Here is a 19,696-nt window from a genome sequence, read left to right as displayed (position 1 = left end):
AAAAAAAAAAAAAAATCGGCAGCATTTCAGGTATCGATTGGACTGATGTCAAAGTTATTGGTATTGGCCTTAAAAAACCTGTATCAGTCGATCTTTAATGTTCTTTAATCTAAAACGTCTGAATCTTGGCTAAAAGCTGGTAAAAATCATTTCTATGAGCACCCTATACAGTTTAAACTAGAAGCAGTTGAAAATAAAATTAAGATTGGTAAAAATGAAGTTGGCTTAAAAATGTAACATTCAGAAATGTTAAAATATYTGTGTTAAATAGGAGGCATAATGTGTTCTTTTTGTTTTTGATATTGTTTTAATATCACTACTTTTATTACACTGGGTTCTGTGTGTTGTATTCATGATTAAATGCAGCAAAATAAACTAATTTAAAAGGTAACAGATCTTTGCAATACTTAGTTTATTTACATAATGACTTTAATTACTGGATGTTCGGCCCCTCAGCTGTTGGCCTTCAGTTACTGTGCAGCAATTTAGCTGAACAGCCCTGCTTTAGATTATTTCCTCCATAATTACAATAAAATATCACCTTAAGATAATTTAACTCTGTCATTATTTACACTTGTAGCAGGTTTAAGTATCTAATTAGTGTTTTTCTGAGACGTTACAGAAACATTTAAGGTTAACAACACAAAGGACAACCAATTATAAATGCTTCAATTACAAAAAACACTCACCATCGCCTGTGGCCGGGAGAAAAGAAGAGGAAGAAATTCAGTATCAGAGAAAGTATTGTTTAAAAACTGATCAACCAAAGTAAGAACATGTTTACAAGGATAGGCCACTCTGGTAACTAAACGTGAATTTTATCTGAACTAATGAATAATGAAAAAGGTACATCTTATTCAGATTACACAAAAAGTCAAATTAATTACCTTAGACACATTGGACAAATGTATGAAAAACAGAATCTGTGACTGGATCCAAACACTGGAGAACCCACATGGGTCCACTTGTCACTGTGTGCTGGATGGTTACTGATGTTGAAGGAAGTCATTTAATGAATTACTTGGTTGTAGTTATGGAGTGAGTAGGAAATTTGCCTCTTAGATGATTTATGAGCTCCTAAGTACACCAGATTCCTTTTATTTTAGTTTGCACAAAACAAGAAGCAGSGAGTCATACAAACATTAGCCAGGCTGGAGATTTTCCTGCTTTAGCTAATCTCGTTTGAAAGAGGATGTTCAACAGTTTAGGATGAACGAACACACAAAGTTACACTTTATTATGTCAAATATTTTTGTTTATTTAGGGCCCTAAGATTTCCGCGATGTGGGAAACGCGGATGGAATTGCAGAATTTAAGAAACAAAATGGAATCCMGTACAAAACGTCGATTCGTGGCGCAAGATCTATGACAGAACAATACCCCAGCAGATTTTTTTATGAAACTGAAGGACAACGTTTTTGTAAGTTTTTTCAACACACGGTCAACTGGATGTGCAAGAATACATGTGATGACCACTTCCTGTTAAAAACATCAGAAACAGGAGAAGAAGAAAGCTGAGTGACACAGACGCGCCTGAAAACTCTTCAACGTTCAGCTTCATCAGTAGAAGTGAGGCGTGAGTTTATCATAGATTTGTTGCTATATGTGTGGAATCTAATATTCCTTTATGTGTGGCCAGCTGTTGTGTCCTTGTTACAACGTAACTTACCACCATCAGTGTGTGAATGTGTGAGTGAATGGATGAATGATTGTAGTGTGAAGCGTTTTGGGGTCTGGAGGGACTTGATAAAGCATTCAGTCCATTTACCATTTATAAAAAATGAAAAAATAAGCATAATGTCCACAACTTGTTACGGTTTGTAGATTTATGTTTCCTTGAGACATTTTTTTCTAAGTTCAAAATAAATTTTTTTTTTTACAAAACGATAAACTTTAAATGTGAGATTTGCCAAAGCATGTAATGTTCTGCTGAACCACAACACGTATTTATATTAGAGAAAGTGAAATAATAGCCAATAAATTTTGAATTCTGTAACTATTCATTTGGTAATCACTTTAAAAGCACGCACCTTTTAGGTGAATAAAGATGTTCAGAATGAAAATGTGGAATTCAGAAGAAAACGAAAAGAGCCAATTTTGTAAAAGATAAGATGGAGTTTTGGAAAAAATAAAACAGATTTCATAGGACCCTATTTATCACAGTCAAATACATACAGAGGCAGTAGTCGATTTATACCAGTGTAATACCAAGACTGTTTTATACAAGAGCAGACAAGTCATAAAGCATTAGTCAGAAGATGAAGCCTCGTCAGCAGCCTCTCAACCTTGCAGCTCACCCTGTCGGGCTTTAAGTTCTGCAAAATGTATGTTAGCTAAATAAAAAGGAAGAAGTGGGCTGAAGAACAGATAGAAAGGAGAAGAGGATAAAATGTTATATGAGAGTGTTAAAAGCTGAACCTGACTGTGGAGATGTAAAACGCTTGTTTAAAAGGATGTTAAGCCAGTTTTGAATAAACTCACCAGATCTCTGACCAGTGGCATAGCCTTCCTCTTCCTCAGGTCTGGCATGCTGTCGATGCTGTACAAAGCACCACCCATGCTGGACAAAAACAAACACATATTATGAATTGAATCTGGACACAACAGCTCCGTTACACAACAGGCTCGCACTTCCGTTGCACAACAGGCTTGCTTTGGTTGGTAATTTATCGATTTGAAGAGCCTTGGAGGTGTGGGCATCTTGGTTACCTACCCTGCTGATAAAAGCAGAGAAGCAATCCCAACACTTTCTCCTCGGGCCTGTGGACAGACAGATGGATAAAATGGGAACAAAATGTTAGAGATAATGTAGAAATATGAAAAGTTTATAGAAGATAAAAGAGAACAGATGATGCTATTGTTTGGCCTTTTTATGAAATAAATATGGGAACTGTGTGGTTTTACTTCACATGAAGTGGAGTGGTGTACAAGATTTGTGATTTTATCTCGAGCAAGGGGCACTTATTGTTATAAAAAATAAAACATATTTCTGCCAGATGGCTGGCTATATAATTATTTTTGTAATTCTATCTGCTCCGTTACTTAAAGGCACACGCTTTGTCCTCGTGAACAAAAAGACACACAGTCCAACGTCATACTGATGCACAGAAACAGTCCTGGGCTGAAATTTATGCCTGGATTTGACATTGACACTTAACAGACTTGCAACAGCTTTCTATCATGATCTCCATTAATACAGAGCACAGTGCAGCACGGTGGATAAGTGGTTTGTACTGTTGCTTCACAGACAAATAGGGTTTAAGCCTCAAATTGGGGCTGGGAACTTTCTGTGTGGAGTTTGCATGTTCAGTGGGTTTTCTGCATGCTTGGCTGCTTTCAGGCCCAGGAGRACCTTGGTTAAATAAAAGTTATTAACAAACACACTACTGGCCACACCCACCTGAGAGTCTGCTCCAGCCACAGGTAATCACAACGGAGTACATGCAAATCGCTACGAGGATGGCAAAAAACTGAAAAGAAAATAATGAAATGGCAAATACAAGGGGTGAACAGATACTAAACACAAGACACCAAGAATCCACAACAGTGACCAAAAACTAGGAAAAAAAGGCAACAATTTCTGTAAAAAAAACAAAAACAACATTTTATTTGATCGACATGCAGGGATTGATGCAACAGATCATACTTATCAAACATTAATGAACTACAGAGGAGCAACTACAAGGAGGACATACTTCACCTGGCAGGTATGCAAGAAAACACACAACAGTTGTACACTGAAACACAAAGAGGCAGGCTGTACCTCCTGCAGCTGCAGTCGAACGCGGCTAAAAAGTCGAAGCCAGTTAGCCTTCGCTCTGGCGTGTCCTGGCTCCATGAGTTCTCTTTTTGGGAAGCTGAAAACATTAAATAAATAAATAAATAAATAAATAAATAAATAAAATATTTAAATACTTCAAGCCATGAAATGAATTTAGTAATACACAAATTGTATTTTAGTGTTAAATAGTTAACCTGAAATGCAAATGAAGTCATAGGAAAATTAAATTAGCTTTTTTTATTTTAAAGTATCAATGGTTTTGGTTTTATTAGGCATCATTTGGTAAAAGACAAGTTTATCAAAATGAAAATATGCGACATTTATTTGTTATTTGAAGGGGTGGGCACCAAAAAGTTAGGTTCACTAACTAATTCACTAAACAAGAATCTTTTCTTTGCTAACACTAAAATGCTAAGCAGATTACAAAATTAGCTGAAACAACCACTAAGCGCTAAAACAACTGTCACACGTCTTTGTCTCTTTCCAGTTGAAGACTGGTTGGACTGATGCAAACCTGCCGTTAGTTTTCTATTGGTTTAATCTGAATTTGGGCGGGATCATCTGTGGCAAATCGGCCAATCCAAACCAGTTATAGCCCTGTCTAATTTGTGATATCTTCACTTTACCCTTTTCAGAATAAAAGCATTTATTTGATCAAATTTGGATTTTTATACATACTGTTTGAAGTTAGTAAAATAGCAAATACTTTATCTACTATATTTTATACGTAGTCAATTTTTGTATTCGTTATTTAAATATTGTTTAGTTTTTTTTATGCTGTTAGTTTGAAGCTTGGTTACTAAAGATGCTAAATGCTACACACACATCCAGCGCTGCTTGTAAGAGGGGGTAGTTTTTATTTAATTTGGCATAAAAATAGAAGTTTAACACTTCTGAATTTTTTAGTGGACCTAAAATTAGTGGAATCAAAGTCAGCTGAAGCTAATCGGTCCGCTAATGGTTTCCAAAAAAGCAAATCGGCTAATTGAGAAAATAGTTCCGCTGATAGCAGATTAGTGGAACTGTGCCCACCACTGGTTATTTGTTATACAGATAAGTGTAAAACTAACATTCACCTTGGAACAGGAGGCTCCTCTGGTTTCCCCTCAGGAATGGGTGGAACTGTTTCTGCCGCCGGAGGCGGTTCAAGGGGTTTAGGTTCCTCCTGAGGTGGTTCAGACTTGGGCTCAGGCTCCAAGGCTTTGTTGTCGAAAGCTGGAGCTTGTGACGTCATTGTAGGGGTGGATGTTGTTGTGTCGAAGGGTGTGAAGGAAGGCTTGGTGGAATTCGCAGCAACAGAGGGCAACATGCTGTCCTGTGAGACTGGAGGTAGTTCAGGAGCTGTGCTGGGAGACTGGGGCGGGTCCTGGGCCAGTCGCTGCTGATGCATTGAAGCCTGCTTCTCCAAAGGTGGTCTGGTGGAAGACAGCCCATCAGAGGAGGGCATCAGGGTGGACGCGGTGCTTGTGGGTACCGAGGTTTGCTCCTGATCTTTGTTTTGTGCTGTGCCCACTGAAAACACGTCAACAACCTCTGCGTACGGCGTTTCTCCTTGCTCGTAGTGGTATTCCCCTTCCTCGGCATACATGCTTCCCTCCTCCTCCTCGTCGTACAGCGCCCCCTCCTCCCCACCGTATTTGATATAGCTCCCCTCATCACTGTAGACACCTTGGTGGTCCTCGCCATCCCAGCCGGGGGAGTCTTCTTTGCCATAGCTTACAGAGGAGTGGCAGGAGTGGTAGGAGTCGTTTTCGTCGTAGAACTCTGAACCTTGAAAGCTCTCGCCATCCTCAGGAGCAAACTCCTCGCTGAGCTGAGAGCTGCCTCGGCTCAGCTCAGCTGACGAGGCRTAACGACTGTCTGTGGGACTGAAGCGTGGGAGAAACAGAGACGTGTCAGATRAACACACCAAAGAGGCTTAAAAGTAAATGACGGGATCCCCGCTCTGCATGATAAGGAGACTATCGCAATTAAGGAACTTATGTTTGAAGGGCCAGAAATTGAACTAAATATCAGGAAAAGACTTTAGATGAGCCATCAAGGTAACTTCTAGTTAGTTATGCATCTATATGACTACAAAGAAGTGTCTTATTTCGTAACAAGAAGAAAAGTTTCTATAGATTCTACAGAAAAATAGGATGTATTTAACACATTCCTCCAAACGAGAAGATTTAACTAGACCTATTTAGATTAAATTAAGTTAACCCAATAAGGTGAGTTTAATTTGTTTCCCTGACTTGTTTTGCAGAAACGTAGGTGAAAAACATTTATTTTCAATAATGGATGAACCTGCTAAACACTGAGACAGACCATGAGTCACAGAAAGAGTTTTCAGGCACAGATAAACAGCTTCTTAAACACTCTGGAACAAGCACTCACACTCTGGTTTTCATCTGTATTGATTCCAGTCATGGTGGTTCAATAACGCACAGCRCGGCAGCAGAGTTGGGAGGACTCTATTACGGCTCTGAGCTGTGAGCCGGAGAAAAGTATAAATGAATCCTGTTATTTTCTATTCATCACCTCTCTCACTATCTCTCACTTATGAAGACAGAGACAAATGCTGCGCTACGCCTAAAGTCTAAATACATTCCTGACCAACTTTTTTTTTCTTGTAAAACCGAAATAAAAACACCACGAAATGAGGATGAAAATTAAAGTAATCTTTCTCGGAGTCTCTGCCAAGGCAACGTTATTGACCTAACATCTTCCTGCTGCTTCACAAGTGGGAATTAAATGGTGCATAATTACCAAGTGTTGAACACCCAGAACCAAATGGGGCCTTTCTTACAGGCTGTAATAACAAGCTGTCACAACAACAGATGCACACACACTCACACAGGGGGCTCCACAAACTCCAACTAACAATTAACCTCTCCGTCTCTGACTGTTGAAAACAACACACACACCCAGGCCTCCTGTCAATCACTCATCCCACTCCCTCTCGACACAAACAGACAACGCTCCAGACAATGGAGGAGATGAGTGTGATGCGTTCTTTTGGTTGTGGCTGAATCTGGGACCCCTCACCAGGAGCACAAAAACAAGAGATGCAGAGCCAGTAGTGGAAATATATAGAAAATATACAAATATAGAGATAGGATAAGAGCACATGCATGCAAGCACAGCCAGCGAGGAGGACGGGACAAGTCCACCACTGACGTCACAGCGAGACAGAGTCACAGGCCGGAGCAGGAGGAGCAACAGGAGGAGAAACTGCAGAGGAGGCACAGAGACCCACCTATCGGACAGCGAGTGCCTACTGTCTAGAGAATACTGCCGGCTGGTGCGCCGGCTCGACGCTGAGCCGGAGTCGATATCGCTGCGCCCGTTGGTGACAGAGTCTAAACTATCATAGCGTCTGGCAGAGGGAGCGGGGGAGGGAGGAGGAGGAGGAGGAGGAGGGGAGAGGTGGAAGAGGAGCATCAGTAGGGCTCAGAGGAAATCTTTTCAATGAAGCTCTCACCAACCTGGCTTCTGATCTGCCTGGTCAAGGATCGGTTCACAATTCAGTTTTAGAGCAACAGTGGGTCATGGTGACTGTCAACAGACCAGTTCTTTACCACAGTCTATACTCCGAATTATTATTAGGCCTGTCATGATAAGTAACAAATCAATTAATCTCACAATAAATTCAAATGAGGTCGATAATTTAAAATTAGGTTAATAAATTTAATCTACCTGTTTTCTTTGTCTCCCTCTGTTCTACTCCTTAGTGTAGGGAGAARGAAACTCTTGCGTCAGATATTTGCCAGGCCCATGGTTTGGCAACGTCTGTAGCATGAGAGCCCCGTGAACAGGTATTAACCTAGAGACATGTCTTCAGTTTTCTGATGCCTTCTTTCAGCTGGTGACGCCTCAGGATGCCCATAGGGCAGCGTGCCGAACACTGGGTTCACCGAGGGCTGTTTTACCTTTTACACTACATAAATTTCATAAACTTCAGTAACCTTTGTAGGCAGCATGCAGGTGACTGCAATTATTTTATGAAGACATACCAAACAAACTACGCTAATAGCTTGGATAGAGGTGAGTGGCGATGTTACAGCTTCAGAAGCTGTTTTGTGTTGTTTTCACAAACTCCACTCCTAGTCCGGCAGTAACTTTTCATAAAATTTGCAAACTTCTGTAAATTTCGTAAGTGGCGTGAAGGTGATCGCAGCTATTTTATGAAGCCAGAGGAAGACAMAGAATAAATTGCATCGGCTTGGATGGAGGAGTGGGGATGTGGTTTTACAGCTTCAGCAGCTGTTGTTGTGTTGTTTCTCAATCTCTGGCCCAGGTCAGTTCTGAAGTTTTTTTTTACGTACAGAAATTTCATAAACTTCCGTAAGCTTTGCAAGCAGGCAGGGTGCARGGGGGTATCATTATATTAATTTAAAACTGTCTCCAAACAATATTAACACTTATCGCAATCGTTTATGAGACAATTTATTGTCCAGCAAAATTTGTTATTGTGACAGGCCTAATTCTTATGAGTAAATTAAACAGGTGTATTTTTAATGCAAAATTTACTCCTCAATGAACTCCTTCCCTTGGGATTTAGAAGGAAATCGCTATCCAAGTTAACAAATCAAGTATTAGAATGTGTATTTATAATAAATTATATATATATATATATTTAACTAAAGTAAAATAAAACAAACAAAAAACATTTACATTGTGAACCCATCCTTTAAGCTTAAGAAAGACTTCTCATTTCTATATTACAGGTGCTGGTCATAAAATTAGAATATCATGAAAAAGTAGATTTATTTCAGTAATTCCATTTAAAAAGTGAAACTTGTATATTATATCATACATTACATACAAACTCATATATTTCAAATGTTTATTTCGTTTAATTTTGATGATTACAAATGACAACAAATGAAAATCTCAAATTCAGCATATCAGAAAATTAGAATCTTGTGAAAAGGTTCAAAATGGATGGCACCTGGTACCACACTCTAATCAGCTAATTAACTCAAACCACCTGCAAAGGCCTTTAAATGGTCTTTCAGTCTAGTTCTATAGGCTACACAATCATGGGGAAGACTGCTGACTTGACAGTTGTCCAAAAGACAACCATCGACACCTTGCACAAGGAGGGCAAGACACAAAAGGTCATCGCTAAAGAGGCTGGCTGTTCACAGAGCTCTGTGTCCAAGCACATTAATAGAGAGGCGAAGGGAAGGAAAAGATGTGTTTGAAAAAAATGTACAAGCAAGAGAGATAACCGCACCCTGGAGAGGATTGTGAAACAAAACCCATTCAAAAATGTGGGGGAGATTCACAAAGAGTGGACTGCAGCTGGAGTGAGTGCTTCAAGAACCACCACACACAGACGTATGAAAGACATGGGTTTCTGCTGTCGCATTCCTTGTGTCAAGCCACTCTTGARCCACAGACAGCKTCAGAAGCGTCTTGCCTGGGCTACAGAGAAACAGGACTGGACTGCTGGTGAGTGGTCCAAAGTCATGTTCTCTGATGAAAGTAAATTTTGCATTTCCTTTGGAAATCAAGGTCCCAGAGTCTGGAGGAAAAGAAGAGAGGCACTTCATCCACGTTGCTTGAAGTCCAGTGTAAAGTTTCCACAGTCAGTGATGGTTTGGGGTGCCATGTCATCTGCTGGTGTTGGTCCATTGTGTTTTCTGAGGTCCAGGGTCAACGCAGCCACATACCAGGAAGTTTTAGAGCACTTCATGCTTCCTGCTGCTGACCAACTTTTTGGAGATGCAGATTTCATTTTCCAACAGGACTTGGCACCTGCACACAGTGCCAAAGCTACCAGTACCTGGTTGAAGGACCATGGTATCCCTGTTCTTAATTGGCCAGCAAACTCTCCTGACCTTAACCCCATAGAAAATCTATGGGGTATTGTGAAGAAGAAGATGCAATACACCAGACCCAACAATTCAGAAGAGCTAAAAGCCACTATTAGAGCAACCTGGGCTATCATAACACCTGAGCAGTGCCACAGACTGATCGACTCCATGCCACGCCGCATTGCTGCAGTAATACAGGCCAAAGGAGCCCCAACTAAATACTGAGTGCTGTACATGCTCATACTTTTCATGTTCATACTTTTCAGTTGGCCAACATTTYTATAAATCCTTTGTTTTTATTGGTCTTCAGTAATATTCTTATTTTCTGATATGCTGAATTTGAGATTTTCATTTGTTGTCATTTGTAATCATCAAAATTAAACAAAATAAACATTTGAAATATATGAGTTTGTATGTAATGTATGATATAATATACAAGTTTCACTTTTTAAATGGAATTACTGAAATAAATCTACTTTTTCATGATATTCTAATTTTATGACCAGCACCTGTAAATTCTGCATCTAAACCTGACCAAAAAATAAATAAACAATCAAAACAGTTGATTTCAGTTTTACTTGAGTTTGGATCTTCTGTCACTTTTAAAATGTCTTGTAAATATTTTCCAGTGATCGTTGTGTCCTAAAATTCTTTTTTTTCTGCACATGATGAAAACAGGGGGTTTCTTATTGCCATACATGCACACAAATATGCAGGTCTGCACACACGCACGCACACACACACAGAAAAGATAACCTGCTTCATACATGACCTGTATACAAGAAGTCTGCTTGTATACACTGAGAGTAGGGGGAAGCTCTAGAGGAGAACACAGTGGGACATGTCATCAAGTACAAAACAAGGAAACAAAACAATTTTTCTGTGAAGTCCAAGGGAATTTACAAATTAGGCACAAATTAGTYTAAGATGGAGAGTATGATGCTGCTTATATAAATTTGTTGTTGGGGTTTATATATCCTGACCACCTTCTTGGTGCACATGTTCTCGCAGAGTCGTAGCTGAGCAGTGGTTGTAGCAGCTTGTTACCTCATGGTTCTGTGATCGTAGTCCAGCTCGTGGATGTCTTCACTGAAGGAGTGACTGTACTGCTGATGCCTCATGGGATACTGGTGCATGGAAGCGTTGGGCTGTGAGGTGGTGTAGTAAGGAGGTGGGATGCTGTTACTGGTCTCGCTGCGGTAGTCGCTGTCCCTGTCATCGACGGCGCTGTCTGGGTCTTCGTCTGTTCACACGGACACAGAGGACGACAGAGGACACAGTCAGACGGCATGATGAGGACAATCGGTCCAGAGATAATGCTGCTTTTAAGAGTTTAAACTGCTCTGATTTACAAACAGGAACAGCTAGGGTGTGTTTGTCAAATTTAAAGTCTGATCAGACAAAAAGTAAAGTAAAAGTTATACAGTGTTTAGAATCTGTGAGGTTGTTGGAAAGTCTGGTGTAATCTAATAGCCCTTTTTCACTAGGGCCTCTACAGCATGGTTAGCCTGGTAAAAACCAGACCCTTGTCCTTCACTTTGCTTCGTACAGAGGGTCTGGACTCTCTGCTATATAGAAGCGATTCTTGCTGGAGGCGTGGCCTCTGCTGAAGTGTTTCGCTGTGAAGGAGGCTAAGCTAAGAAGCTAACCGGAAATCGCGAGCACTGTAAACAACCCTACTGAGAGGAGAAATATACCGAGCCRAACGAGACTACTGTAAATGAGAGCTGCTGCTTTGTCAGACAAATTTAATTTAATTTGGAAGCCTTATCAACACAGACTGGCTTCATTCACTTCCTCCACTGCCACTGCTAACTGACTAGCAGACACTGCACAGAAAATCGATGTTCTGTTCTCTGACTGGTTCTGTTAAAAATCTGCCGGCGAAATCCTTCTCTATGGGAGAAGTCCCAGACGGAGCAGTGAAGGGAAACTAGAATTGAGCAGAACTGCATAGCAAGGCAAGGGCCAGGCTACAGCRTGGTTTGACTTGGCTGAACTCTTCTATTACACGTCAGTAACAGCTGTAGTGGGTGGGTTCATTGTACAGTTGGGTTGTCCAAGAGTCCGAAAATTGATACCACACTTCTTACCAGCTGGTGGTGGTTATGCTCCATTAAGCTATTTGCCAGCCACCATTAAACACATTAGAATAAGATCCCAAAAGGATACGCAACACAACAATGGAGGACATGGTAGTGTTGTTATTGCAAATGGCTGATCRGGTTGTTGTGAGAGTAGCTCTTGTGATGCAACCAGTGAATCCACCCTCTAACCAATCAGTGACAACAGTCTTCTGATGTGGCATTTTCAGGCCAGCATGGTACACTTAGAACCACAGTGAAGTAAGTTTTAGAAAAGGGGCTGGTTCTACGAACCCTTGCTAGTGGAAAAGCCTTGGAACCATAGAGCACCAAGTTAAACCATGCAGTAGAGGCACTAGTGGAAAAGGAGCGTTAGCCACAAAAATACATGAATGCAAAATTATGGCCTTGTAGAAAACAAACAAAAACTTAAATTCAAAATCTTTAGTCRTGTTTAACTTTTTCATTCATCCTTGAAATCTAAATAAAAGTTGAAAGAAGTTCAAAGAGGATGCATAAAGATGAGTTTACATGCAATTAATGGTCTTTGAGAAAAATAAAAGAGGTCAACACATTGAGACATGGTAAAAAATACTAAATAACCCATGGCATCTAAAGAAATGCAYGTGAAGTGACTGGTTTCTTCATAATTTTAAATAAATCCAACCTTCATCACAGTCATCTATACAGTCAATCCCCAAAATCTTAGTTGATCTCAAAAACCTACACCTTGCTTCCTTACAGACACAGACAGAATGTTTTTTTCAAGTCAAGCTGACCATTAACAGAAAACATGGACAAGTTTAAACACATCTCCTGCTGAGACATCTGGTTCAAAACACACCTGCACTTTCCTAGAAAATAAACAGAAGAAGAGAGACTAAACTCAACTTTTCTGCACCCAYAGAGACTCAAAGTTCACAACAAAATGTATTTGACAGCTGAAAAAAAAAGATTTTGTTCCCTTGAGCCTCCTTTTTRCTTAACTTCAAAGAGTTGAATGTTATACACAGGAAAAAATCTAAAGTCAWAACATGAGCAAAGACTATGTTAGGATGAATATAGATTAGATCAAAATTAAATTCCATTGGATATTTGGTGATGATTACTGGTACTGTTGCAATAAACTGAAGSATCTAGTATTGCTTGTGATTCATGATAAATTTATAATTTAGTCACTTCTCTTCCAACACAGGAGGTAAAAAAGTTTGTTCACCAGATAACCAAAGAAAATAACAAAGTCCATTAGATGCTGGTATAAATTGCCAAGTCTGTTGTCTTTTCCTTCTGTCACACACAGAACAGTAAAAACYGACTTCACACAAAGGAAACTTACTTTGCTGATCTCCCCAAAGACTCCAATTACCTGCAGAGAAATAAAGATTTCAGGGGAAAAAGTGATTTTAGCCACAAGTTAAACATTTCAGCTGATCAAAGCTGTGAAGGTTTGAAACCCTGACAAATAACTATCTTGAGGTGTAAAAATGTGAGCAGAGAGCTGATGCGAGAGGTAACTGAGTGTGCTCCTTTGTGTGAGCAAAGATAAAAATGACAAGGCCATTGTATGAAAACGGACTTTTGTAAAGACATTCGGCCTTGGTGCTGCTGAGTTGCTACAAGCAGTTAATACATTCATACTCTCTTAATTTCTGCACAAACACAAGAAGCGCAGCACCAACCAAAGCYTCTGCAGTGCAAACGTCTACTGCCTAAAAGTCACTCCAGTGCTCAGGCAGGCATGCACTTGTGATTAATCATGTCGTCTTTCCTYGCTTCTCCTCTGTTTCATCTATTAGCTTCATCTCCACCTCCTGTCTGGTCCTTTTCTCAATAAGACAAGGCAACAGAGCAGAGGGAGTGTGGAGAGGAAAAACAAGAGGCACAAAAAAGGGACCCAGCGGGTGACATCACAGGAGGAGGTGGATGCAGAAGAGGCTGCTGACACTCACAGCACTGTGTGGAGGGAGCGTGGAGCGAGCGCTCTGGTTCCTCTTCAGARGCATACTGAGGTCACAGCAGAAACAGACATGTTAGCAGAAACAATACTGTTTTTCACTAGAAAACATTTTTAAAAAATGGCAGTAAAATGATTGAGAACAGAAARAGTAAAAATAAGATGAAGGACTATTGATGACATATAGTTTGGAGAAAGCTGTGAGGTTCTTACATCTTGATTTCTCATTGAATTAAGTTGTTCAAGTTTCTTGGCCCAGTATCTGGCTTCCTCTTCTGGGATATCTAAAGCACAGCAGAGACACTCCACTCAGCATATCAGTTACTTATGATGCACAGTTCAAGYCTCAGCCTCTGTGAACTCTCTAATAAGCACTGAGAATATCATATTATTTTTTAAGAATGTCACATTAAAGTAATAGCTTTTGCAAGAGGCACCGAGTATAACAGAAAACTGAAAAATCATGTTTACTACAACATGAGAGTCTTCCTAAACAGATGGAGCAATGAAAATGGTCAAAATCAGTTGGAGTAACTGATACAATCAAAACGTTACTAAATGAATAGAACGGTTTTACTAATAATGAATAAACTTGACATTTTAGTAGAAAAACTAAATTTAGGATGAGAACGTAATCAGCTATCAGTCATTCAATAAACATCAAAAAGTACACAGAGGTGRTATAAAGTGTACCAATATAGTGATAAATTAAAAAGTTTAAGCCAAACCTAATGGCAGTTCAAAGCGAGTGTCGAGCAGCAGCCTGTGAAAGGTTGGGTCTTTGGTTCCACAGATCTCATTCTCAGACATGATGGCATTAGAGTCCAGGGTCAGCCACTGACCCGGACCATCCTGGACAAGACGGGGGAGTAATATTACTTCTACAGTACTTTATTATAAAGGCAGAGTATCTTATAGTGTGTGCTTGAGGTCTGATTTTAAACAGTGCTCCACATTCTAGATTGTTTAGTTATACAAATGTAAAAAAAAAAATACAAAAAAATACAAATAAAAAACGCACAATATTTTTTGTTTTTCTATGGCTAACAAAACTTAATATTCAACTGGCAGCTAATTCAACATTTATTTCAACGGGCTAAAAACAACCAAACATTAACTTTATTACAAGGCAAATAAACTTCAGCTCAAATGAAAAACTTTATCAGTTTTCAAAATAAATTAGACTGTTTTCATTTGATCCAAGTTTAATAWAATCCCAATATAAATACTTGATCAACACAAAAATCCAACAACATTCTTGTCAAAGTTGTAGAAAAAAACCTGCCCTATCAAACTGAATGATGCAAAGAGGAAAAATGTGATTAAAAATATAAACACGGTTGTTTTCAAACCACTGTAATTATTTATATTAAYACTACCTAGAATGTTAATACTTGTTGTTATTTATGTAGTTTATTAGGAACACCTGCAATTGCAAAAAATAAAAGATTAAAAAAAACATCAAAAAGACAAATTACAGTAATGTTTAATTACTTTAAATGATCACAGATTCACTCAGGATTTAAACTCAGTTCAGCTTTAAACGCCACCAACTCTTAAATGTGGACATTATACAGTGGTTTGCAAAAGTATTCATACCCCTTGAACTTTTCCATATTTTGTCACATTACAACCACAAACATAAATATNAACATCAAAAAGACAAATTACAGTAATGTTTAATTACTTTAAATGATCACAGATTCACTCAGGATTTAAACTCAGTTCAGCTTTAAATGCCACCAACTAACTTTTAAATGTGGACATTATATCTGGCACAACGGTACTTTTCGATTTGTCATTTTATATGAGATGGACCAAAAAAAAACTTTATATGGTTGAATATGTCAATTCAATTCAAATTTTTTTTAACTCAAAATACTTATTGATCCCAAACGGAAATTACAACAACAGCAAAGGTTATGTAAAGCTGCTAGTTAAATTGGTTATCTTATCCCTAAAACTTTGCCTATAAGAAAAAAATTGTAAATATTTTAAATCAATTAGAGAGTCAGAAGACTAAAGAATATGYAATTATCTAAATCCTAATTAATCTGTCACTTCTGTAGGGATTTTACCCAGAATGTTTGCAGACACTTGTCTTTCACCTAGCTCAAAAGCAAATTAACATTTTTAATCTTTGATTCAATACTTTCAAATAAATGTCYGCAATAAAATTTTTACAGCACTGGACACATTTCTCAGTTTTTAAAACTATTAGCAYGACATTTTAGAAATGTATATAAAAAGTCCATTTCCATCACATAACACCATCATGTATGAAGTATGAAGCTGATAAATACATGAACTACAGCTCAAAACAGGGATTTTAGAACTATTTTCTCACTTTAAATAATGTATTAAAAAACTCTCAAAGTTCACATAATTTTAAAAATTATTTTAAAAATGTAAATATATTCACAGATTGAAGTAGTGGTGTGCATGTGCAGTAGGCGTGTACCTCATTGGACTGCCGTATGTTGCGCAGAGGCATCCATAAGGTTCCCACCATGGTGTCCCAGATCAGCCCTTTGTTCCACACCTCCACTGTGAGGCCCAGATCCAAGCGGTTTATTTCACTGCTCGGCAAAAACAGTAAATAATGATACAAAAAAGAAATATAAACTGTACAAATGAACAGAAAGAGACAGCTGAAACAGAGGATTTTCATCATAAATTTTAATCTTTTTGCCTTGAAATTTGCTGATGAGATGCACTATGATTCAGTCTGTTTAGTAAATGGTTTCTTCAGCATTAAGAACAGGTGATTGTCAACAAGGCTGCTGGACAGAAATAACATAGCAAAGGTAGGAGTGTCTAAGCTTTAAATTTCCATAAAATTTCATTAAATACTTTGGGTTTCAATACTAGCCATGRCAAACTAAGTGTAAACAACCACAAACCAGATATTTAAAAGGCAATCTGATTTAATTACAAAACAAAATAACACAGTGACGTGACACCAAAACAAAGTACAGAACATCTGGATTTAATGAGCACCAAGGTATAATGCAGAAMTAAAACCAACATAATATAAAACAAAACCAACATAATATATAGTGCCAAGCTAATCATCAGAATAACAAACACCTGTAAAGGGACAACAAGGATCAGGAGCGAGTGGGCGTGTCTCACTGTGGATAAATCATAACGCACAAGGACATTTGTGAAAAGTACAACACAGGCTGGAAGAAATCTAAACTGAGAGTAAAGCCAAAGTAACATTAAAAATGATCAGATAAAGCTTAAAATAATAATAAYAATAATAATATTCAAAAAACCCAAAAAACTAACCCTGATCTAAACTAACAAGAAAACACAAATAACTCAAACACAAAGATTCCCAAATCACAAAAAGCAAAAACATAATAAATAGTAACAAAAATAYATAGATTGTGACAGTACCCCCCCTCTAAGAGACRGCTCCTGGAACAAACAAAAATATCCCTTATTCATGTRGATGAAGGGGGAAACCACAAGATGGAGGGCAAGAAACAAGCATAACACAAAAACCTGACTTGGGTGTGGGGAGGGGGTAACAAGACAAGGCAAACCCAAAAAATCAAGGTACATAACWAATGGCAGGGTGGTAAACCTGGAAGTAGAGAAAAAACAAAAAGAGCAAAAAAAAGCTCAGATGGCTGGTTTTTTATCCCTCAAACAGAGGACAAAAGTTTAGACGAGCTCAAGAGTTTGGGTGAACAACCCAGACTCGTTCAAACAGGAGGCGGAGTCTGAGTTCATATGCACAATATGTGTACTTCTTGTCAGGGGCTAACAAAGATGTATTGTGAATATCTGGAATGAGTGAAAATCTAATAATAACAATGTGAAACTACATATTTCTGTTTACTGAAGAGCCAAAGAAGTAATCAGGGTTTAATTTACTTGATATTTGTGCAGCACGCAGAACAGTGGTAAAAAACACAAGTTTCCTAAACAGGAAAAAACATCTCAGCTGTTTTTTAATATTTCCAAATATGAAGACGTTCAGAGGTATTGAGAAAACTTAAAGACATGAGAAATCCTTTCAACTGGGTGTGTGAGCAGTGATAAAATCAGCAGAGATGTTTAGGGATGTCCCGATCAGATACTCAGCATCTGTATCGGTGGCAGATGTGGCCATTTTTTGAAAATCGGGTAGACTCTGATTTAGTCATGTGATCAGACCGATCCAGTTTTCGCGACAGTTTTCAGCATCATCATGCTTTACAACTACTGTTAAGAAGTCAAGACGCACACAAGTATGYAACCATGTCCACAGTGTGGGAACACTTTTCAATGGAAAACAATGATGGTGAAACTGCATCTTGCAAAATCTGATAACTGGATGTTTCTTATGGTGGGAACAGCAGGGCTCGCTTTAATACTACCAACCTTGACACTTGGAAAGGAATTTAAAAAATAAAGCTATCAGATCGGTATCGAAAAGACTAATCATTAAAAAAATCGGATTGCATCGGGACCAAAAAAATCTGGATCGGGACATTSGATGTTACGTCATTGTTTCCCCACAGCAGGGAGGCTGAATGGAGGTAAGAAACCAAAAATAACTGCCAGAGCTGACCCTGCTGGCCTGAGTACAACCCTGAGAGGATACCCCTCTTTTATTTGACAAAACAGTATCTATTATTCGCTTCAGGCTAATAGGTGATAWTTGCATGTCATTATAAACCACAGGGACAGAAATATTACAACTAGTCTTATTTATGAAAAGCCTACATTATAATGCTTTCATTCTAATGTTTGTTTTCAAAATAAAAGCATGTTGGCACATAAAACAACAGGACAAAAGACCACCAAGCAGCACTTTTTTTCAGGTATATTTGCAACCAGAGGATCTAAATGTAGAAACGTGTTGCAATAAAAGCACAGAAAAGATAAAAGAGCCACTTACAACATGAAGTCCTGCTCCCAGCATGGCTGACTGCCACGCACAGCGATGGTGGTGCTCTTGACATTTTGCACCTTCAGTGTCACGTATGCGTTAAATTTCTCTGGAAGAGGTCAGATAAACACATCACCAGCTTGCACCATTGTCCGTTCACTTTAAACATCTGACTTAATGAGAGCTCGCGGCTCACCTTGGGGTCCATCGAGCTTGGCTTTCTTTACTGCGAACAAAATAAACAAAGAAAACATGACATTAGTTCATTTAGCTATGGCGTTGTCAAAGAGTTTACTTTGCAAATACAGTTTATGGCATTGCATGCTTCAACCCTACAGTCCAGTCAATCCATTGCCAGTACTTTCCATAGATAGCACGGATTGGTGGATGACTGACAGCAGTTTGGCATTTTGGAGAGCTGGTAGGAGGCCTGAGATTCTCAGCCTGGGACTCCTCTTTGCTCTTTGGGTAGAATGCCAGGATCTTAATATGAAAGCCGACACTCGCTCAGCAGATGTCACAGTCTCTGAGTCAGTTYTTGGAGGCCAGACGGACTATTTGTGCAGGTCAAAGTAAAAGGGTACACCTGGGACAAGAGCCTTGCAACTCTTGTTATCTCCATATTACGTATGTGTATATATTCCCTCACAACTGAAAGCTGGAGCAGTGCTGCCATTTGTTGAAGACAATGGACAAGACTTTGCTGAAGTGCCACTGCTAAACCCTCACTGCAGCATCCTCTGGAAGCACCTCAATGACTTTTAATACCACACTGACGTCAAAAGCGTTTGTATTATTCATTCAGTCTTGCACCCCACTGATGTCTACCTTCCCTGTTCAGCAGTGTGGTATTAATACTGAGAGGGCTGCTACTTAATCCCTGCTGATTCATGACACACTCACAGAAGAAATACTGAGGCTGGACATGGTTAAAAAGAGATCTAAGAAGATGTCAACAAGTTCATTTTATTCCGGTAAGCAAAGTGAGTGAAAACAATAAGGTAACAAGGAAAAAGAAATACATCTGAGTAATTTTCTTAGTTGCTGAAAACAGGAAAGAGAATCAATGCGGACATTTCGGTTTCTTAAAATATAATCAACTCAGCAAAGCAAATCTCTTAAACAATACTTTAATTCAGTAGTGGGAAAGTATAGGGTTGAAAGATGTTGACTATATATATA

General features: G+C 38.8%; 1 protein-coding gene across 1 annotated transcript in view; it reads right to left on the bottom strand.

The window, feature by feature from the left end:
• unc13a (unc-13 homolog A (C. elegans)) overlaps positions 1–19,696 on the bottom strand; it is a gene marked incomplete in the record, with an annotated part of 63,516 nt that overhangs the window by 39,480 nt on the left and 4,340 nt on the right. The window contains 14 exon segments of the mRNA XM_014004609.1: positions 690–695; positions 2,482–2,560; positions 2,714–2,760; positions 3,764–3,857; positions 4,858–5,649; positions 7,023–7,142; positions 10,636–10,831; positions 13,009–13,038; positions 13,622–13,676; positions 13,840–13,910; positions 14,355–14,478; positions 16,088–16,205; positions 18,524–18,623; positions 18,711–18,740. Of these exon segments, the coding sequence (XP_013860063.1) occupies positions 690–695; positions 2,482–2,560; positions 2,714–2,760; positions 3,764–3,857; positions 4,858–5,649; positions 7,023–7,142; positions 10,636–10,831; positions 13,009–13,038; positions 13,622–13,676; positions 13,840–13,910; positions 14,355–14,478; positions 16,088–16,205; positions 18,524–18,623; positions 18,711–18,740 (1,862 nt within the window).

The sequence above is a fragment of the Austrofundulus limnaeus genome, unplaced genomic scaffold (genome assembly GCF_001266775.1).
Source record: "Austrofundulus limnaeus strain Quisiro unplaced genomic scaffold, Austrofundulus_limnaeus-1.0 Scaffold25, whole genome shotgun sequence".
Classification (NCBI taxonomy): Eukaryota; Metazoa; Chordata; class Actinopteri; order Cyprinodontiformes; family Rivulidae; genus Austrofundulus; species Austrofundulus limnaeus.
Note: the sequence above shows the minus strand (reverse complement) of the source record. Positions and strands in the feature narration are given on the sequence as shown.